Raw genomic sequence first — 23,838 nt, forward strand, 5'->3', positions numbered from 1 at the left:
ATGTAAGCCATTTCCGCAAACAGCATTTAAACAAGAGGACCGCAGTAAGTGTATTCTTGCTCTCACTGAAAGAACCATTAAGTTCATTCATTTATATTTAGTGTTACAATCACTCTCTCAGGTAAACCTAGCAACTAGAGGACTGCAGAGACTTCCACAAGAGGACAACTATAGTTGGGAGAGACTGATCAGAAATGAGGTTTTTTTGTTTGCATTTGTTTTCATTTGAAGGCTTTAGTCACAATAGGAGGACCTTCACTAGATAATGCTGTTGAGAGCAAAAACAACATAAAATGAAATTTCTAATTATCTGGAAGATTGAGGGGATCCAAATTTCTCTGTCACTGTATTAAGCCACAGGTACCCCAATCTACGGTCTGATTAAGCTGAAATCCTTGTGTCAGCAGGATGAAGGTCTGGTTCTCCTATTGATTTCATACATGGTAAACTTCCAGAAGGTGACCATGCCATATATTTTTATTTTGCACAGTTAACATTTCTTTGGAACACCCACCTATCCCAGGCACTGCACTTCCTGCGCTCCCTGGAAACCACTAAAAACAAAGTTCTCCATGAATGATAGATTGCATCATAAATGAGCACCATCAGGAAAAAAACAAACTAAACAACAAGAGCAAATGATCAAAAAAATGACACCTTGCAATAACTCTGGTTCAAAGATTAATGTGAGCATTGGGATTTAAATAATTCCGAATACTTGTCAACACTGATTAATGCCATCATAGACAAGATCTCATATTCTTACAAATAGTTTATAATTTTTTAGAAAGGCGTTTCCTCTCAGAAGAGGTGGTTTAACAGAAAATAGATTTTTATACTGTTCAAGAGATACATTTTTGATTAAGGAACACTTTTGAAGATATATCAGGCACATGACAAGCTTAAGTATCACATACCTAGAAACATTTTCCAGTTTCATTCCTCAGTTAAACTGCTCTTTATAACCCTCATGTCATGACCCAGTAAGACAATCTTTTTAAAAGAAAAATCCTTCACATATCTTGGGAGAAACAGAATTTGCCAAGAATTATTTAATATTAACTACATTTCTATTTTTCTTTACTAAAACTAAATGGAATTTATTCCCAGAGAAACATGTTTATGATTTTGTTCTGTTAGATCATTACAAACCTCAAAACACTGGGCTGTACAGTTTGATTCAACTATAAATGATTTTTTTAAAACTAAAATTTTAATATGTTTTCTTTTCATCTCTCTCTCTCTCTCTCTCTCTCACACACACACACACACACACACCTGTAGATAATCTGTACCTAGATATGTACACTCTCTTCCACTAAGAATATGAATTGTAAACAAATTTCACTGTGGTGATATTTGCTCAAGTTTGCTCTGAAGTGGAATGGAACTTAACACATGATTCTGCCATGTATAACAGACCAGAATTTCCCAGAGAAGTTATTCTACAGCTCAAAAGATAAGTCCAACAGTCTCATCAGTGCTATGGCTGAAAGCAATCTAAGCGACAATGTTCAGGTTCATGTGTCGGCTGAAAGGAAAAACAAGAAAACGAGCTGACCTGCTCAAACCACTGATATATACAGTAAACATGAAGGACAAGAATTAGAAATAGGATAAAGTCTTTCTTGTCTCTAGGATTACATTTTTCTTCTGGCTACCCAGCACTTTTAAAAACACACACACTATACCCTACCTTTCTGGCTCTCACTGGGTGGGGGAGGCATGAAAGATGGCTAGCAATAAGCACAAAACTGTAAAAAATGTAGCATTATCACAGGAAAACCCATAAAATCAATTATCAATAAACATGGCAACCATTTTGAAGGGTTTTCACACCCTTCCTACAGTCATCAAGAGATTACAACCCTGAGGGGAGTGTGTTTCACAGTCTAGGAAGAACAAAAAGGGAAAGCCCTTTGGTGTTAGGTGACAAGGGACAGTAGAAGTGGTATTGTTAGATTGGCAGTACCTCATTTCAAAATGTTTAATGACCTCCCCTTGCAGTTTCATATAGATATTGAACAACATGGGGAAATAACAGAACATCATGCACAAAAGGCCATAGCATTGGGTTGAACAATGAAGAATCCACATCACTTTCTGGACAGAACCTGCAATGACGGATCAGAACCACTGCAACACAGTCCTGCCACCCCTACCCTCACCCCATCCAACCAAGTAGCCTGAAGTATGTCATGGGTGATGTTAAGAAAGCTGCTAAGATGTCTAGGGAAACTAACTGGTTTAGTTTCTCTCCCCTCACACACCCCCTATGTAGGTCACCTACCAAGGCAACCAAACTAATCTCTATTCTAACCAGTCTCAGAACTAACTGAACATATTAATTTTGAAAGTGTCGTGGCAGCTTTTCCATATTCACCCAAGACCCCAAATGTAGGGGTAATACTAATACGCTATGGTAGCCAACACTGTGGTTATTGTCAGCTCCACTACTGCCTCGGAGTTCAATGGCTGTCAGTGGCAGATGGGGGGGGAACTGAATTCCCACCTGCCCCAATCCTGGAACAGCCGCATGAAGTAGACACAATGCAAGCTCTTGTGCAACTGAAGCTTCCATTCCACTTTGCAGATCAACTAAGATCAACTCTTACACTTTTAGGGTACACACTTGAAGGTCACCCAGGCCAACTCCAAGCCAATAGGTAAAAAAAAAACCTTGAATCATTTCTCCTTTTAGCTAATGACATGATGAAACAGGGAACACAAAAGGACAACGTTGTGCCTATGCCAGCATGATCAATTTGCTGAACCATTGTCAGGTTATGAGCTTTACAATGGACTCCCTGCTCTCCACCCCACCCCACATATTCATTTAAGGTTATCATTGTGGAATGGGATTCATGGGATATGTCCTTCCTGCTCCTGTCGAAGCTGGCAGCGTTCCAACAGCAGGGGAAGGCCTGAAACTCCCCTTCCTCCACTCAAACTCAACAAGACCACAAGATGGTGTGCAGTTCTGAAATGAACACTCCTTTTAGTGACTAGGAAGCATTTTATGGCAAGTCCCATCTGCCATGACTATTACTGCTGGACCACCTAACCTCCACACATTTGTTTAAGCACCACTCACAAGAAGCATTCACAGGCAAGCATTCAGGGTGGTGGGGCAGGCTCTTAGGAGGTCACAGGGCAAATGCTTTGGCTGAAACTGAGACAGCTAGGTACCATAACAATCAGTGCCAAAGGGTGCAAAAATATTATAGTTGGCTTGCACGGTGGCAAAATGTGTCCAGTAGGTGTATTGGTTGTTGCAGTTCCTGCTAGGTTTACTCATACGGGAGAGCCTTTCAAGGCCTTATGACAGGGCTTGCGCAACAAGAAGGCTCCAGAATCAAGCACTGATGCCACTATTTCTTGCCTTGCGCCAAATGGCACAGGGTGCCTGGTAAGTCTGTTGTACTTCCCAACTCTTTCCCAACTGAAAACTCACTCCAGTTTTTTTTGTGTGTGTGTGTTTATTTTGGGGGGTACATCAACACAAGACACAATGATGTTGATCCACAGCCAGAAAATCCTGGTGCGAACAAGGAGTAGGTGGAGATGGGTGCACAGGCTTTAAAGCCATGTGATCTACAAAAATCAACCTTTCTCTTCTTTCGATAGCGCTCATTCTGAGATTTATCTCCACATTCAGAGACCTGGGGAAGCATAGCTTGCCTTTCTTGGCTAGGATCTGAGAACCCTACTCACGAGACAGTCCAAAATGTGGACAAATTTCTTGTCATATTTATTTATTTATTTATTTATTTATTTATTTATTTATTTATTTATTCATTCATTCATTCATTCATTCATTCATTCATTCATTCATTCATTCATTCATTCATTCATTCATTCCCTGCCCATCTAGCCGATTGACTACTCTAGGCAGCTTCCAACATAAATAATAACAATTTAAAATATAACAAGATTTTCAACATCAATAAACACGTTTATTATTCTTTCCCAGCTCTGTACCTCTATATGTTTACACATTCCAGTCCTAAATAATGGCCAAATTCCTGTTGCATAACTAAACATGCAGAGGCAGAGGCAGTGAGAACAGGGGTTAAGGCAGAAACCTGGGCTCAGCAAGAGCCAAGCCAAAGAAAGTCCGGCATGTCTGGAGCCCCCTTGCATATTTTTGTTGGCTAATCAGAGAAGGAAATTAGAGGAGGAAATGACAGGTGAAACGCCTTTATAGCTTAAGGCAGTTCGTTTGAACTGTGCCTCCTAGAAGTACTTCAATAGAACTGCAAACAAGACTTTTCTGCTATCTCTGTGTGTGGCCACTTAAACATACCCAGATTCCCTGGTGCAACCTCACAGCCAGTGAATGTGAGTAAATTCACCTGTCCTTCCCTGTGTAGTCATATTCCATGTTGGCTTCTTAGTGGCCCACTAAGAGAGGCTCCATTTCTGTCACAATTTTTCAAACTGTATATAGCCCATTGTCCTCCCCATGAGACTCAACGTTGATGCTCTGCCTGCTGCCATGCTCCAGATGGCATGGCTTCCCCCTTACTCCGGGTTTTTCAACCAAAATGTTGCACAAGCACAGTACACACCAACAGCTTTACACTGAGTCAGTGATCCACAGGCCACAGTTGAGAAAGGGTGGAGATGGATGCCAAGATTTAAAGCCCCTCAGAAGATATTAAAAAACTCTCATCCAATGCTCCTCATTCTGAGATTTATCTCCCCATTTGGACACAGAGGGATATATAATTCCCCATATTTCAGACAAAACTCTGAGACCTGTCATGCTTATCACCATGCCTGTTATTTACAACCAAAAGACAAATTGTGTGAATAGCGCCAAGTTCAGCAATTGTGTGAATACTGCCAAATACAGTTTGGTCATATAAGGCCATCGAGTCCAATCCCCTACTCAATGTAGGAATCCAAATCAAAGCAGATCTGAGAGATGGTTATCTAATTTTTCTCTTGAATGCCTCCAGTGTTCGAGCACTCACCACCTCCTGAGGTAATTGGTTCCACTGTCATATTGCTCTAACAGTAAGGAGGTTTTCCCTGACAGTCCACAAAAATCTGACTTCCTGTAACTTAAGCCCATTGTTACATGTCCTGCACTCTGGGACAAATGATAACAGATCTTGACCCTCTTCTGTATATCCAAGTATTCAAAAAATCATACCTCCCCTCAGCTGGGAATGTGACAAGACAAGTCACATTCACAAGGAAAACAGGTAAAATGGCTTCCCTCTTGACAGTAACCATCTCACATGGCGTACAATTTCTTTGTTTTGGGTCAGGGTGGTTAGTGTGCCTGACCCTCATTGTACCTGCCACTCAGGAAGTTTTTTTTAAAAAAAAGAAAGAAGGTGTCAATTGTCATATTTAGCATGCCCAAAGTCTAGAGGATGAATTCTCCCAAACATGTGAGACTGCCTGCAAGTGCAGTTTCCTCCGTTCATTTCAGAGGATGCTTTTCACACAGGTGGCCGTGGCTCCCGGCTTCAGCTGGAGATTTTAAGAGGCCTGAGAGAAAATAAACTCAGAACTTTTAAGCTTTTTAAACAGCATATTACACAGCACGCTGTTAAATCCTAGGAGGACAGTTTTACACCCTAAAAGGCAGCAGCAATTAACAACTAAAGCTGCAGAAAAGATGCAGTCCATTAGCACAGAGATGTTTTATTAGCATATGCTGTTTACTGCAAAGATTTAACGCGCACAATGTTGTGGTGCGCGAAAGAAGTTGAAGGGAACTCTAGCAGTATAGGTCCTTAAAACCGTACAGAAACTTGTTCCAGATTTTCCTCCCTTCCAGGATTGCACAATGAGAGCAAATGGTTCAAAAAACACACTAGCATTCCGAGGCCACCCTATAAAGATCTAGTACTGCACGATGAAAGAGCTTCCTCTACAAGCTGATTACTGCAATTTGATTTTCCAGGAGCAGGGTGTTGATACAAAACTGGGGATTTATCTTCCTGGAAACAGCAGTTTCAAAATTGGAATTACAGCGAAGAACAGACAGAAAAGACCTCTGGCACTGCAAGTGCAAGCTGCTGCAGAATTTTATATTGTTTTTCTTTCCTGCCCAGTGTACTGAGGTGAGTCCCTTTATTCCTACCATCTACCTGGATGGTCTTTTAAAGGCTCTCTTATTGCAGACCTCATTGGCTTTCATTTCCTAACAGGGTAAACTAATCTATTATTGTGCTTAAAAATGGGAAGCCTCAAAGTATTTGTGATCAACAGATACCTTTTGCAAGAATAAATAAATACATAAAATGTATAGACCAATTGATTATTTTCTTTCTTCTGTCATCCAAGGCAATGCTAAAAGCAAAAGAAGCCTTACTGAAGAGCTGGTAAATATAGGGGGGCTGTTGTCAAGTCTCCTCACAATTTTCCTCTGCATTATCCTATTTATCTATAGGATAAATAGGCATGGAACTTTGAACAGGCATCGGTGCTCTTGAGAGAGTCCAACTGGCCTCAGTGGATTTTCTCCCATGCACCTTGGCCCAGAAGTACAGTCAGCATTCCCTATACACCTCTGTCATTTCATGCCTTATTCTTGCTGGATGCATTCTTAAATAAGGTCTTCAGGGAACACTGGCTTTGGCTGACTTCAGGCAGCCAAGAAGTTAAACTTCCCACTTAGTAGGACCTGTAAATCCAGGATGGGGCTACCTATCTTAACTTTCATTTGATGAATTCAGTTTTATCACAGTGTCTTTTTTAAAAACCATATTTCATGTGAATGTCATGAAGGAAACAAAATCTGGGCTGCCCGTTTTAATTTAGATATAAAATTTGGAATACTTTCTCTGTTACTAAACGTTAACAAACCAAGCTCTAGACTTTCCTCTCCAGCAAGAGGACATGTGTAGAACAGTTATTTTACAGAGTGATGTTTGTTTTCTGTCTTCTGTCAGCTTGACAATTTTCCTTTTCATCAAACACACTTCTAAGGGTTTCTCTTACCGGGAGGAACATTTCCCTGAATTGTCTTGGATTGACTCGGGAGTAAACCATGCTTGGAGATCAGACATTTCAGCAATTAAGGAACTATTGCTATTTCTCTTGACCAAGGACTGTGCAAAACTGTATCGTTTTAAGAATTCAGGTTTTTTGCAGTTAACCCAAGAGAGACAGATTTTACCAGGCAAGAGCCACATGGTGGTGAAACAGAACTATTTGCAAGGAGAAACAAGACAGCTTCAGCATTAAAGGACAAAATGTAAACACACCTGGCGACTAGAATCCTGGAAGCCTGCAAGAGCAGAAAGCAAAATGCAGCATTGCAGAATTAAGCAGGAAACAGTCTTAAGAGAAATGAGTTTTTTTTTAAATCCTCTCTGCAATCTCATGCATGTCTACTTAAAGGTAAGCCTCGCTGATTTCAACGAGGCTTCCCCCCCCCCCCCCAAGGTAAGGGGGACTGGACAGCTGCCTCTGCCACTTTAAAAAAAGAAGGAAGAAACGAACTACATCAAAATACACCGGAGCTGGTAAAACTTGGAGGTTCTCTTACCATCTGACAAGTCAATTAGTCCCAGGTAGTGCAAAAGTTTCAGAGAGGAGCAAATCACCACCACAATTCCTAAAGTCTGGAGCCCTTCAGACTCTCCTTTGCTCCACATCCTTTAAGATCACCCCCAGATAGAAGCCTCTGGTGCGCTAGCCAAACGACGGGCAGGGACGGGAATCAGCGGTTTGAAGCTTTTCTTCCTGCTGCTGGTGAAGTGCGCGCCTCATTTTCTCTCTTTCGTCCCTCCGTCTTTCCTTCTGCGTGAGTGTAATTCTCACCCTGCTCCTGTTCCTGTTCTCCTCTTCCTCCACTCCCCACCACCGCAAGTTCTCGCAGCCCCTTATCTTTTCCACATTTTAAACTCTCTCTCTCTCTCGTGGTAATAATTGTCCCAACTCTCGCTGCCTTTCATTAACAAGGGAACGCCACGTTGCGATCTCATCAACAACACGGGAGGCTCCAGCACTTACCTTGCGTTTAAGATGCTTCCTTCAACTCTGCAGAAGTGATGATTACACCCCCCTCCCCTTCCCCCCTATTGCTTTTCTCCTATTGAGTGTAAAGGGACCACCAGGAGAACGAGCTGCTTCTATACCTAGAACGAGCTACTTCTATACCTAGAAAACGGGGCTGGGAGGTCACCATAACTTGGAAGCAACTTCATGGCATATTATTGCCAAGGGGCATGGAGAAAGCCCGGTCGAAATGTTTGAGGAACAAAACTCAGAACTGATGTTCTCTGCATTCCTCCTTGACTTTCCCTTTATGTTTTCTTTCTACCTCTAAAAGGCTGCCTTAGGTTGTGCCTCCAGGCACAGTGGTAGTCAAGGCTCTCCTCACAACCTGAGTTTGATCTCAAAGGGCTCAGGTAGCCAGCTCAAGGTTGCCTCAGCCTTCCATCCTTCTGAGGTGGGTAAACTGAGTACCCAGCTCATTGGGGGGGTGGGCACTGCGTAGCCTGCATAACTGTAAGCCACCTAGAGAGTGCTTTAAGCACTATGGGGTGGTATATAAGCAGCATACTTTCCTTTTATCTTCCAACTGATAGATCTAGATATGCTCCTACTATGAGCTTGGCATGGTTAGGCCAAGGACTCTGGCATTCGGAAGGATCCAGCTACCAATCCATCCCTAGTGCTTTCAGGACCCCTTCGCCATGTGGTTTCTCGCTGCTGCAGTTGCCACCAATTGACCCTGTAGTTGTCACCATCCATTCAGTGAAACGCTGATTTCAGTGGCACTTGATTCACGGTAACAACAGACAAAACCTCAAAGTGAACCTCGCTGCTAAGTCTGTGCAGCAAATTTTCAGAAAATTTCAAGAATGACTGTCACACATGGCTATTAAAAACCACACATGAGATCCAGGTTGAAATATTTAATCATGAAACTGAAACTCAGACTAGATGTTCTAAATTTTTCTCCAAACTTCTTTAAAACAGTCTTAGGAGGAGAGGAACATCTGAGGGAGAGACTGCTTGAAATTTTCTCCCCACATGCTTTTCTTCCTATAGTGGAAAATATATGGGACCTTATTCTTTTACTTCCCATAAACTACAATTGTGAGATATAATTCTGAGTGGGAAATAGAGGCGGAGCAGCCTCTCCTCTCCTTAAACCCGGAACATCCTGAAACTGCTTTCATTTTAAAATACACATACACAAGTATATGCCGTTACTAGCCTGATTTACAAGTTCACTACAAACTTTACACTGGATGGCAGGTTGACCAAACTGGGCAACATATTATCCCAAAATGTATGAGCCACTTGTTCTTCACATGGCAGCCATGGTTTTTAAAATGATATCTCCTGAATGATGTATGGAATACCAACAGTAATGTGTTTCTTACAATGTGTGAAATACTTAAAAAAAAATCTGTTAATCTTCTCTGTTAAAAAAGTAGCTTGTTAACATTATTAAAAGAGTAATATGCTACTACTACTTTTTGTTGCTTTAAATTTTTTAACACACTTAAAAATCGCAGAATAGTCATAAATCTACCAAAATAACCTTGAAAAGTGATGGCTTTATTATGTTCCTTGCTACATTAAAAAATTATAATATCAGTTGTCACATTACTTTTAAGCAATAATTTGGTTATATCCCCACTGTCACAAAGTAATAGATGATGGCATGATTTGTAACACACAACTTCTAGCCTCTAGTTTCTCCAAACACATAGGGAGGCACAGCACAGTTGTGACCGCTTCTCGCCCTGCAGCATTTTTACGCTCTTCGTAAAAATGTATTGGTCACAAACTCTGAAGTAAAACGATGTGATTGGACTCGGCAAGTATTTCATAGTGTTACTGCAATGATATATGAGTTATGATTGGCAAATGACTTTGCATTTTGCCAATCATAACTCATGATTTTTATGTGCTCAAGGTAACAGTAAATTTATGTAAGCAAAGTAACGGTCAAGAATTTGTAACAAAGACTTTTACCATAAATAGAGTTTAAAAATGCCAGATGTTCAAGCTGGATTCAGAAGAGGTACTAGGGATCATATAGCAAATGTATTTTGGCTTCTGGAATGTACCAACACATTTTAAAAAAATGCAAAGTCTTTAATTGTGTCCATCATGTTCTGAGGTGATACTGGGAATAAAAGCTCCCTAAAAGTAACTTTTCCAAGCTCTGGACAAACCTACCATTTACTCAACAGAAATCCAAGAGCAGTTTCATTCATTTCAACAAGATGCTTGGGCCTGTTGCTTGTGGATTGAAAAAAACAACCTGTTCCATCATCAAGACCTTTCATATAAGAAATAAACAATCATAGTCATTTTCAGTGCATTGCCATAACGATGTATCTGGCATGCCACAGCTTGCAGATTTTGAAAGCTTGCTTACTTCCAGACAGAGGAAGGGAGGAAGAAATGAATCAGATTTTTTTGGCTTCATGGTGAATTTACAGTCTGCTTTCAACGATTAGTGCTCCTGCCTTGTAACCTGTGTGCAATTGTAAAGACAACTGCACACAGGTTACAAGGTGGGTTTCTCCCTACATATGTGGAGAGAGACATAAGAATATTTAAGGTGATCCGAGAGAAACAAAGGGATGGCTCAGATAAAAAGTTCTCAAAGACTTGCATCTTATAGTTAGCCCTAACTACAGCAGATTCACTGACTGGATTGCTGAAAGGTTTTTATTTTATTTTTATTTATTTTCCAACTTTCACCCAGAAATCTACTCTGGGTGGCTAACAAACAAAATTTAAAACAAACAATATCAAGCAACATAGAAAAGTTGAAGATGATAAGACATAGGGAATTAAGAAATGAAAGGGGGAAGGCTTGCCTAAAGAACCAAGTCTTTTCTTAAAAACTCCCAGCGATTTACTTAGGTAAATCCCATTCATTCAATCAGTATGTTCTCATTGGGACCAACAACAGGATGTTGGCCAAAAATGTCTGAATTAGCTATTATATCCAGTTTGTGTTGGGATTATGATTCCTCCTTCTGAGGCTTTTCTCGTTCACAAATGTGCAACCGTGTGCTCTGATAGGCCTTTATCTGTGGAAGCAGACTGCTCAAGCAGATAGGATAAAAACCATCCCTGTTTATGGTGGCTTCCTCTCATTCTTTCGGTCTGGTTATTGTCTCCAGTCAAAAAAGCTTTTCTCAAATGTTTCAAAATCCTCACCAGGGATTACTGTGGGACAAAAGAAATGATCGTGTGCGTCGGGGCAGCCGAGGCTATTTCACATCATCTTCACCTTTCTTGAAAGCTAACTCCTGTTTCTAGTTTTATATTTTCTGTGAGGGGGCCAAACACTGTTTTGGAAAAATGAAAAATACCCTACTGGTTTTTTAAAATATGATTATCTGGGTTCCTTTTCAGTACAGCTAGCTAGTGTGGAGTTAGAGCTGTTAATAATTCCTTTTATATTCTGTCTTCAGCAATCGGATCCCCTTGGTTGCTGGAACAGTTCCCTCCTGGAGTGTTAGTTCATGTTTACGAGCCTCAATCTAGTTATCTAGCACTCTCCTTTGATTGCTCCTGGTTGGAGCAAACAGTGTGTGCACAGTTCCTACAGTGGTTCATTTTACACACACACACACACACACACACACACACACACACACACACACACACACACACACACACACACACACACACACACACACACACACACACACACACACACACACACACACACACACACCACTAATATAAAAGGAATAGATAGGTTGCAGGACAGCACAAAACCTACTGTGCATTTCCATCACTCATTTAACGATGAAATATGGTTGTTGCTATGTGCCATCAAGTCTTTACGGTGACGTTATGAATCCAGGACCTCCAAAAGGTCCTACCAGGAACAGCTATTCTCAGGTCTTGCTGACGAAAGGCTGTGGCTTCTTTTATTGAAGCAATTCATCTCATGTCTGCTACTTTTCTTACCGTCCTCGACTTTTGTAGCATCATGATCTCCTTCTAGTGAGTCTTGAAGTCTTTCCATGATATCTCAGAAGTACAATAGCATCAGTTTAATCATTTTAGCTTCTAGTGAGATTTCAGGTTTGATTTGATTCAGAACACACATATTTGTCTTTATGGCAGTTTCTATGGTATTTGTGAAGTTTTCCTCTATATGGTAAAACATTTTGTGGTAAAATCATGAGCATCCTCTTGCTACCATGCAAAATTACTGCAATTGTCCTTTAACTACTGCAATCTTTGGCATTTTATTTCTTCAGAATTGGAAACGTGTATTGTACATTTCCAGTCTGTAGGCTATTGTTTCATTTGCCATTTATTTTGGTATATTTTCATAGGATTATGAAATATGGAGTCTCTGCAGCTTAAAATAGCTCTACTGATATCACATTTACTCCTGGGGTTCATTTCTTCCAATTATTTTGAGAACAGCTTTCATTTTACTTTCTAGAATTATCAATTTTCTGTCAAAATAGTCTTCTTTGAAAGAACCTGTCACCATACATCTCTTCTGTGTAGTTCTTCTTTCCCTCTTCTCTTCATGTTACTCTAATCAGGTAGAATGTTGGTCTTTTGGGATGTTTATTTCAGGTTTGTCCCTTTAATTTCTCGGATGTCCTGAAAAATATCTCATTTTACCTTTCTTTATTGTCCCGTTTCTTTTATTTCAAATGCTTATTAGTTCTCTTTATCCCTACATGTTTGTCATTAGAAGCCTGCATTCAGGATTCTGACATTTCTCCCACTTTTTTCTTTTTGTTTGTTATTAACTATTTTCTTCTTTATATTCATCACAAATTTTATTTAAATTTGTTTAAATATGTACCTATTTTATTTAAATATGTTTTTGGCATTGTGATTTTTTCAGTGATGTTCTTCACCTTTGCTCTAATTTTGATATTAACAGTGGTGTGCACCACTGCCTGCTCCCAGTTTTGTTTTTGCATTGAGAACAAAGCTTCTTTATCTTTTGCTTCCAATTATATACTTCATTTATATATTTTATGGACATGTGTGTGTAATTAGTGTGTGTATGAATATTAGCAGTCCTTCCACTGATAGTACATAAATCTACACACGCTAAGTGTTAATGAGCCAGTATGGCATAATGCTTAAAGTGCAGGACTCTAATATTAGTAATTCTTCCACTTAAGTCACATTATACTGTATAGGGATGTGACTTATATATATAACACCAGTGCTATTATGGTGCAGTGCTCCGGGTGTTGGACTTGAATCTAGGATTTCCACCCATCCCTACTCAGCCATGACAGTCACTGGGCCTCTCTTTCTCATCCTGGTCTACTGCACAGAGTTGCTATGAAGACACAATCTTGAGGTAGATTGCTATGTACAATGTGCCTTGACCTCACTGAAGAAAGGGCAGAGTATACACAAAATTAATATAAGAATAATATACAGTAATAATTGCATGACATCAAGTCAATTCTGATCTATAATGACCCTTTCCAGGGTTCTGTTGGTAGAAAACACTCAGAGGTGGTTTACTGTTCCCTTCACCTGGGGATGTTCTGGGATTGTGCAGCTCGCCCAAGGTGACATAGGCTGGCTCTACTCTCAGGAGGCAAAGTGCAGAATGGAACTTCCAGTTTCTGGCTCTGCAACCAGATACCTAAACCACGCAGCTATCCAGCCAGCCAATGATTAATACAGACATAATTAGATACTAAAAAACACCATTACCCCATTCTCACTTCTCTTGGCTGTCTTGGCCTGAATATTTCCTGCAGCTTGCATGGTAGGTTTCTAGGGTTGTTTGACAGTTCTCTTGGCAGATGTAGTTGAGAAGTGTGGAAAAGTGTCTATGAGCAGAACTGCAATGGATTGGAATATGAGGTTCCTGGCTGGAAAGGGTATATTTGTGTGTGCGTGCGCGTGCGTGCGCACGCGTGCGTGCATGTATGGATGCAACCGTGCATGTGCATGCATGTGTGTTTGTGTGAGTGTGAGGGAAGGAGAGAGTTAGAGACAGAGTAGATGAGTTACTGCTGTCACTTAAAAAGTGTGATCTGTTTTGGGAAGGTTTCTGTACGTGAAAGTATGGTATTGATAGTATTTGTGTCAAAACAAATAGCTGTCTTTCTCTGTGGAACAGAAAGTGTATAAAAAGAAGAAAATAAAATACACAATTATTTGCTGAAAAAATGACAGTTTAAACATTGTTCTTACTTTTTATATTTGCCTCTTTATTGAAACTTTTGATTCCTCTTTATCTAGGATTATGTAGGATTATGTTTAATACTCTTTGGTTTACAAGCCTTGCTAATTATTATTTTTTAGATGGCAGTCCCAAACTATTATGTGCTGCTGGGTGCTGTACACCTGGTTTTACATAGTGTCACCAAAGGAAAGAAGGTGAACTTCATCAAAACCATTCTGACTTTTGAAAAGAAAAAAAAAGGCAGCATGAGGTCACCCGTTAGCCCTGGCAAAGTTAAAGCAGCTTGGGTAAAAGAGAGTGCCGACCACTTGCCTGGGCTGGTGGTAGGAACAGTCCAAAAGAAAGCATCTCCGTGCACAGGTTTAAATGGCAACCCCCAAATTAGGGTAGGGATTTGAGGATAGTGGTTATTATAGAGGTAGCACATACAGGTAGAGAGGGGGTGTTAACAGCCTCGAGTACCAATCTGGAGTCTCCATACATTGAATTGAATTGTTTAGGATACTGGAAACACCCACAAATGGACTCCCTTCTAGAAACAACATGACCACCAAGTGAATGGCTGTTTTTTCTTCATCTTTATATATAAACCTTTATATATTTATATACATATAAATTTGTTGGTGTGTGGTTTAATTGTGTAAACTGCTCATAGTGGCCTTGATAGCCCGATGGGTGGTATAAAAACACACACACACACACACACACACACACACACACACACACACACACACACACACACACACACACACACACACACACACACACACACACACACAGACCATTATCAGCAGCAGGAGCATCATGTGCTGTGCAGCCCCTTATGAAGGCCCTTTTCAGAGTTTTCCAGGTAGAGAATGCTCAGAAACGATTTACTATTTCCTTCTTTGGGGGGGGGGGTTTGCCCTGGGACTGTGCAGCTTGGCCAAGGCCACGCAGGCTGGCTTTACTTGCAGGACGCACAGTGGACGATCAAGCCCCTAACCTCTGACTCTGATACCTTCATAAATTTCTGTACCTTTCTTCCCTCCAACTCTCCCTTTCCCATTCCCTTTATCAAAGTCGTATCCAAATTCTTATGAGGCTTTCCTGATAAAATTATAATCACATTTCAAGCATATTATAAAGACCAATAAATCCTGCATGCATCAGGGAGCCCCTTATTATATATTCAATTCATATAAACAATAAAAGGATGGCAGTCAATTGCAAAGGAATCCCAATATTTATCCCTTTAGCTATATATAGTTTGGTAGTTAATTTTTCTTGCAATGCTACCTGCCATACTCAGAGTATCATGTTACTATTGATACTCCCTGCATGTATTCTCACTCCTCAGTTATAGTCTGTCTTGTTGATGGCCTAAGATGGCTTATTAAGCATTCATGTAAAATGAAATCATCTCCCCCCCCCACAAGAAAAGGATAAGAGGTGCAAATTTCAGGGATTTAGTAATCAACTCTTTTGTGCCTTTGTTTATTTCATTCAACATCTCTCCCCAAAACTGGTCTACTTTTTTGCAATGCCACCAGAGGTGTTGAAATGACCCCTCATGAATGTGTGCATATGTAGGGTTTTTTTTTTCCTCCCCAGAGATTATATGCAAGTGCAGGTGTTACACTTAAAATTCAGAAATGTTCAGTGAAATTTTAACGTACTGTGTTTGGCTCTCCAAACCCTGCAATCTTTGTCCAAGGAGACACTATAAATCAAGAGACTGGAGAGGCAGAAAAAGTACTTATCCATAAATGAATTGCTTATGTATTATTTTGCTACATACAGCGCAACCCAAATCTTCAAAACCACTTCAGTTTGCTTCATTGTTATGCATTTAGACATACCATTTAACACCAGTTAGGGAGAAGAAGCCAAGGACTATGTCTGAATCCTGTGCCAGAATTTCAGCATTCTTAAGTTCCACTGACGTGACAGGAAAACAACATTGAACATCCCCTTGTGTTCCTCCTGTGCAATTCAGTGGCTATTGACTATCGAAACCTTTGTCTAAATCATGTCTAATACTTGCACGCTATAAATTATTCAAAAAGAAACACTGCCCATAGACTACCGACCAACAGTTACTCAGAAATATTATGTACTGAATGTTTTTGAATAACAGGAAGCCTCTTCTTAGGGAGAAACTGAGACTTGGTTGTATCAATTATTCACTGAGAATAGCATTGGTTTTTTTAAAAATTAATTTTGGGCCTTGCCGAGTTTGGCCAAAGTCAGACCAAGACTTTGGTTTGGATTTTGCTACCTGCCTTTCAAACTTTGCTTCATGACTTTTATATCCCACTGCTTTTAATAAATTAAGGTCAAACTAGCAATGATCTTGTCAGGTAATCTGTCTTTGCGTAGCTGTTTTTTTTTTTTTTTTTTTTGAAAGCCACTCATGGGGGCTGTAGAGGTCTGAATAGGGCCATGGAAGGGAAGGCCGCCCCTGCTGTGGTCCCAGCTATCATCCTTCCTTGCCGGAGATTTACAATGGGAGGAAAGAAGCTCCCCTGCTGAGATGGAGCAAGAGGAGGCAAGAATCTGATCAGAGTCACATAAAAGCTGGAACGGAATGGAGCAGACTAGGTTGGGGTCTTGACAGAGTATCTGAATGTGGATTTTGGCCCAGCATGAGTTTTGGCATGTGGTCCTTATGATTTTGTGGCTTGTTTCATCAGTTACATGCAACTGGTAAGTTTGGTTGGCTTGTTCCACTTGGAAGTTGACATTCTGGCCAGTTTGCTACAAGAAGGCTTTCTGGCCCAAAATGAGTACTGGAGTGCATTTCCTGGAGATGCCTTGTTGCATTCATCCTCTCTACTCATGTGTAACATGTGAATAGTTTCATTGGTATGTCCTACCCAGAAGTTGCCATTCCCAGAGTCTCTTTTGAGAATATTGATTTTATTTGTTTGTTTGTTCACTTGCTCAGTTTGTATCCCGCTCCCATTAGTGTCACAACACTACTCTCAGTGGGTTACAACTCATAAAACAGAAAATAAAAATAAAATAGAGATATTAAAACAATTGGCAATAACTCTTTAAAAAAACCAGATGGTAGCGATTTTTACACCTGGAATGGGTCCTGGAGTGAGGTTCCTACCAATGTTTTGTGGCTTTTTGCATCCGCCCCCTCTAATCACACATGACTGGCAACTTTAGTTGGCTTGTACTCAGAAGTTGCTGTTTGAGGCCATTCTGTTTTTCTTTGGTTCATGAGGGGCATTAAAGGGTTAGTTTTTTAAAAGGATATCTGATGGATTTGATTTCTAAACCATAGTTCTGATCTGTGTCCAGCACATCCAGATACTTAGGACATCTTTGGACATCCTATATATTTATTTTAAATCTAGTTTTCATTCTGGTCTGTTCAGCTTCATTCTGGTTTTTACCAAGTCCCTCCCTTCCTGCTGATGCAGTTTTCTCATCCCAACAAAATATCAGCCCCAGTGGTTAAGAATTAACCAGAGTTTGGAGCTGTTACTCTTTTGGATTCCAGATTCCAGAGCCCTCAGCCATGATAACGACTGGTTGGGAGAGTCTGCTGGTGATAGGGATGGCTCTTGATGTTTTTATCCAAAAACCCAACTTCTTCAAGACCTGCAATTAAGCTCTTCTCATAAGCACTGAGAAGTCCAGCCCCCTCTAGCGGGGGTCTAAAAGATGTGCCTATATGCAGAATGTAGAGTCACTGTGTTTTCAGACTACTGCACCAAGAATGTCTCCAGTCATAACACCTATCTTGGGGGTCTTTGGTGTACATGGACGCTCCATCCACCCACCCACACATACAGAGACACACACTCTGCCATAAAGATGCATGTTTCACTTACTAATAACCATTTGCAACATAAATAGCTACATATGAGTAGTACATAGTCATCATTATACAATAACAATACAGTCCCATATGTGCCTTGAGGTTTGTACTGGTACAAATACATCCTCCCCATCCTATGTCTTCCCAGTGAACTCAATTCTTCGTACCAAAAAAAATCTAGCATTAACAATCTGTGGTCCACAAAGAACAATCACCTTCAAAGAAAGACCAAGTACAGTATACAGTATATGTGAACTATAAATAGGTTGTTCCACTTGGTCACATAGACCAGATGGGCAGGATACAAATCAAATCAAATCAAATCTGATCAAATCATATCAAATCAAATCAAATCAAATCAAATCAAATCAAATCAAATAAATAAATAAATAAATAAATAAATAAATAAATAAATAAATAAATAAATAAATAAATAAATAAATAAATAAATAAATTCTTTTAAATTGGGTTTCAGCATCCCAAGACCAAAAGCAAAGAAAACCAACCAAACAAAAAAAAAAACTTCTACATAATACAAGTCTTTAATACAAGTTTTTAAAATAGCAGCTCATCCATTGTTTAAGGTAGCAGGGAAGCAGGATTCAGTCATTCGCAGGAGACGACAACAAATTTGAGCAGGGTACATACCAGTGAACACATCATGTAGACAATCCTGGACTAGCTGGAGATCTAGCTTGACCTTAACAGAAGGCTATTTCCTGTTTCTGAGGTCAGGAATGCTAAATAAACTCTGTAAATGTGGCTCCCTCACTGTCAGTTTCATTTGCAAGTGGGCTAAACATACACATGGGGCTAGCTTTAATATTAGGCCTACTTACAACAGATTTGTCAAAATGAATGACACTTCATCACAATTAATTGAAGGCCCATTGAGTAACTACTCTTACTATACTTTGAAGATTCATATTTAAAGAATGTAAAGAACGTAAGTCAGAAGACCTTGCTGCTTTACCTTGATACATACAGTACATCTTTTTAGCCAATGTTAGCTCCAAACAAAAGAAAAATTTGGGCCATATGGTCCCAACACATATACGTACATTTGTATATTCTTAGGCCATAATTATGTACTATGCATTTCCTTCCCACCCCTCACTTTCTCTTTTTTCTGAGGTAGTTGCACCTCGGTGGTTTTATGTTTTAAAAATCCAGTAAAAATAGAAAAATGAAAAAGCCCCATTGATTTTAATACTATGCTCTCTTGGACTGGATTCATCCCACAATCTGAGCTGGTGTCTCCTAGAAGGGGATGGCACTGTTTTCCCTCCAGAAGTCCTTTCCACACACCCACCCCACCCCACACATATTGGAGTGACAAAATGTTATAACTACCATGCAGTGTTCTAATGTTCTGTTCATTGCACGGAGCCGGGAAGTGGGCTATGTTCGCTCAGCTCAACACTTACTGTATACTTGTTTAACTGCGACCCCCTACCTGTTTGTCACAACAGTACCTCATCTTTTAACATAGCAGCTGAATGTCTTTGTTGATGCCTCTTTGTGTGATGGTTAAGTCACAATTTGCATGGAGAAGTCCAATGCCACCTGAGCTTCTGGGCTGCTTCATGTTTCTTTGCACTGAATATGGAAAACACTGCCTTTAAAAAAAAATGTAGTTTCCTCTCAGAAATAGCTACAATTTACCTCAGAGCCATCTATGTTTCTGTCAAGCATCCCAAGGGGAAACAACAGTGAACTGTGAGTGGATCTTCCAGAAATAATTTAAGATCTAACTCCTGCTATTTGCATTTCCATCAGTAAACTGCCTGTTTTTAATGCAGTCAAAATGCCGCTGGTACTAAGGGCATAATTTGTGTGCTATTTTTCTGTTTTGTTTATGAATATATATATAATTACATCTCTGCAATCTATATACAGTATATGATTGCAGAGATGTAACACAGAATGAATACAGTGTATGGCAGGCTAGCAAGATAACCTCTGCTTATATATCACCAGTGGTATTTGAAGTAGATAATAAGAGCAAGAATTATTTCTTTCTTGATTGTCGCATAGATAAGCTCTACTACTATCATATCTCTTCCCACTGAATTTTCACCCCTGATATGCATCATCAAAGTCATTTATACTGTTCTTTATAATACCAGCTGATCTACTACATTACAGCTATTTATCTGTTACTGAAGGGGAAAGGCAACTATGTTACATCAAAGCACAGCATTTGGTTCATCCACATATTATTATTTACATTAAATAGCAATAGCACACCAGGATTTCCATTAGAAACCTTCTTCCCAAAGCCATAGATTGTGTTTAGGACCTTTCTTGTGAAAAACTACATGCAAAGCAGTGTTCCATTACTGAGCTACAGCCCATTTCTATTCCAGCTTCTGAACTATGTACCATTATAGTAGACATAATGCTACAAAATGAAAGCCTTGCTTATTTAAAAATTGTTACCCCACTTTTCCCCTTTAAAAGGACCAAAGGTTGCTTGCATCATTAAGCAATATTTAAAGCTAATAACAACGAGTATACAAATACTAAAGAGGATCAAACAAACACCATACTAAAAAACATAAGCAACACCAAAAGCACATTGAAAGGAGTAAGGTACAACCATCCATTCAAACACCTCACTCAAGCGGCCAGTCACTAAGAAGACACTTGCCTGAAGAGAAAGGTCTTCACCTTCTTGTGGTGAGACACAGTTTAGGGCAACCAGTGAGAAGGCCCTGTTGTGTATAAACCTGCCACAGCTCATTATTGGATGGTGGGTACAGGATAGGATATCTCATGCATATCTGAGTCCATGGCAGTTTTTAGGCATCCTCCCTAAGAGTACCTGGTGCTTTGAAAAGTCTGCATTCACACTTAAATCATGCTTGGCTACCAGAGGATAATGGTAATAAGTTACCAGAGGGCTAGAAACTTGGAAAGTAATTTCTCTCTTGTCTCACCCTCACACATGACTTCACAAAAGGGCAGAATGTTCTGTGGCACTCTCAGCAAGAGAATGAGGACTTTGTGTGTGTGTGTGTGTGTGTGTGTGTGTGTGTGTGTGTGTGTGTGTGTGTGTGTGTGTGTGTGTGTCTGCGTGCGTGCGTGCGTGCATGGGCGCATGCACACATACACACAAATTGAGAAACATTGGGGGAAATAGCACATGAGTGCAAACAATACTATAATGATGCACACAACACTATATCTGCAAAATGGTGATGGATGCAGCTTTATTGCAGGGACTTGGAAGAGTGATCAGAAGAATTGTGCATGTTTAAGCAATCAGCTAAAGTGCTTGCTTTGTGTGTGTGTGTGTGTGTGTGAGTGTGTGTGTGTGTTCGCACTTTATTTCTCAATAATAAAGTGTAATTTGCACAAATTACAAAGACCAAAATGAGATTGAACAGTGCTTTTTGGGTGAAATTGTGTATATTGTGACACGATGTAAAATTATGCCAGCATAAGTGCGCCAGGCATTAAGCTCAGCCAACCAGGACTGCACAATAAGGTGGAGCAATCAATGGGACAGATCCTGTCATAACAACAGCACAGCGTGCACACGGACGTGCTTTGTGAACAGAACTTTTACCCTGCCATGCTTTTCACTAATGCTCCTGCAGGTATGCAGAGCTGCGCAATAAGATTTCAGCCCTTGTCTGGCTCTTTTCTGGGGATGAAGAATCTCGCAAGGCTGGAAAAATACCTCACTGAGAAGTCCTGTGGAGTTGACAAGAATGAAGAACTTAAGTGAGTATTCTCTTCACTCCTTCGTGCAGCAACATCGTTATTATATGCTTCTTGTGAAGCACCACAGTAATTGGTTTGCTGCCCTTTGAACCAAACATGGTATCCAGCTCTTTTCAAAGGAAGTCACATGCAGGGCACCCTGCAAAATAATCTAATATGGATGTTAGGAAGACATGGATAGCTGTAGCCAGGTCTATTATCTCCAGGAAAGGAGTCAGCTGGTGCATCAGCTGAACCGGATGAAAAGGTGTTCTTGGCAACTGCTGCCATCTGAGCATCCAGAAATAGTTCCAAACTCGGGAACACCTCTGTGAACCTGATTTATGTGGTGCGGTGCAAGCTTCATACCAAAAGCCCCAACTGGCAACGTGTCAATCTCATCTAAATGATGCTCTGGTCGGCTCACCCAGATGCAGTCCATCATTCCTTTCATGAACTGGTTCATTTTTCAACACTCTTTAATGTATAATTTGGGGGCAATTATCTCCTCCTTTTATATTATCATTTTCTCATATTTATGAGCTTGGGATACACATTAAGTGCAGGTGTTTCATGGAGTGACAACACCTGGAGGTTGCATATTATTTGCAATATCTCAATGCACAGGAATTCTTTCAGCTATTCTATCCAACATCTTTCATTTTTATAAATGTCAGAATCGCAATTTCATTTGCTCAAGCTGCCAGTTTATCCAGTGTTGTTAGGTTCCCTTTGGATCCTCTTCATGCTGTACCGCCTTGGGTTTCAAAAATAAAATTCTTCCTTATGCACACTTTGTGGATAAAATATATCTCATAGTGACTCATTATAAAAGTACTGTATTATAAAAATATTGTGTGCATTAGTGAAGAGGAACAGTATGAAAGAACCAAACTGCGTCAAGTATTGCTACAAAGCAATAAGAGGGTCATTTCCAATACCTGCGCTGAAATCACCTCTGGACATCACTGAGAACTTGAATGAGAGAATACCACATTTCAAAAGCAAACTTGCCTAGTTGTCCAAAGTGTTATGAGGTGGTGGGTGAGGGCGAATACCTTTTCCAGCTTGAGTCACCTGGCAGCACCTCATAAGCTTAACCAAAAATGAAGGTACTGATATGGAGAGGATATTATTTGTCACCATGAATGATGTGTCACCTTCTCTGGTAACATTGATGCCCTATGGATTAATTGCTTTCTCTGGGCTATTTTTGTTGTTAATCTTGTTCTATCAAAAGAATGAGATTCCAGCTCTGACATCTGACTGGTCTGACTAGCCCATTTTTATTCATTAGCACAATGGATGGGGTCCAGAGCCGGCAGCTGTGTTCTGAGTTTTCAAAATTAACGTTCAACGAATCTGCAAACTTGTTGTGTAAACTCATTTGGTTCAGATCCCATGGTGATGTTGCCACAGCAGAAAATATTTGAGCCAATGTGAGGCTGTTCCTTAAATATTAGTCTTCCATTTAGGAATGTGATAGCAACTCATTAATTAGCAGCAATTTGCTTTATACTTAAACTGGCATAAGTCCCTGATAGGAACTTATTTAAGGGATGGAGAAGGAAGGCAAGAACAAGGAAATGCAACATCTTCTCCTCATTAGCATAGACGGTGAAGGATTCCTGGGGCTTTCAACAGTATCCTTACAGTGGTAAAAGCAAAGTTTGGGGCAAAAAAAAGCCAATTCTTGCATTAGATTGCCTATTTTTGTGTGATCACACAATTTGCAAATTGCATAATTGGCACTGTTGTTAAAATTTTCAAGCTCTATGAGTGAGTGGCATCTTTCTTAACAATCAGCCACTCAATCTATGTTTGCTCTCTGCATGTGTATGTTTGGATTTTGCTTCTCAAAGGCAACGGACATTAATCAAATTACAGAAGCTTTGACAGGAAAAAAGAGAGCTGTTTTGTCTCACTCTAAGCTAGAGGCAAAGAATCTTACAAGGCTTTAAAATTCCTGACAAGGGTGGTTCTTCATGGGCGGCGGGGCGGGGGTGGGGGGAGAGTAAATCAAGAATATGGAATCTAATGAGTATCCTTTTCACCTCTATCACATTCACATTCTTTCCTCCCTATGCAAAATAATTTTACAAATGTGATGGAAGTTTATAGCCTTCCTCTGAGCCTCCAATCTGTATTACAGATAAGAAAATCTGCC

The 23,838-nt window shown here is 40.1% G+C and overlaps 1 protein-coding gene across 5 annotated transcripts in view; it reads right to left on the bottom strand.

Annotated features, from left to right (window-relative positions):
- Positions 1-23,838, bottom strand: part of KCNIP1 (potassium voltage-gated channel interacting protein 1) — a 716,798-nt gene that overhangs the window by 88,499 nt on the left and 604,461 nt on the right. The window contains exon 1 of one of the 5 annotated variants that reach the window (XM_020780483.3): positions 7,514-9,055. The exons of the other annotated variants lie outside the window; for them this stretch is intronic. Within the exon in view, the coding sequence (XP_020636142.1) occupies positions 7,514-7,622 (109 nt within the window). The 5' untranslated portion in view covers positions 7,623-9,055. Of the gene's footprint in view, positions 1-7,513; positions 9,056-23,838 lie in introns of those variants that run through there. 5 annotated transcript variants of the gene reach the window in all.

The sequence above is a fragment of the Pogona vitticeps genome, chromosome 2, assembly GCF_051106095.1.
Source record: "Pogona vitticeps strain Pit_001003342236 chromosome 2, PviZW2.1, whole genome shotgun sequence".
In the NCBI taxonomy this organism is placed as follows: domain Eukaryota; kingdom Metazoa; phylum Chordata; class Lepidosauria; order Squamata; family Agamidae; genus Pogona; species Pogona vitticeps.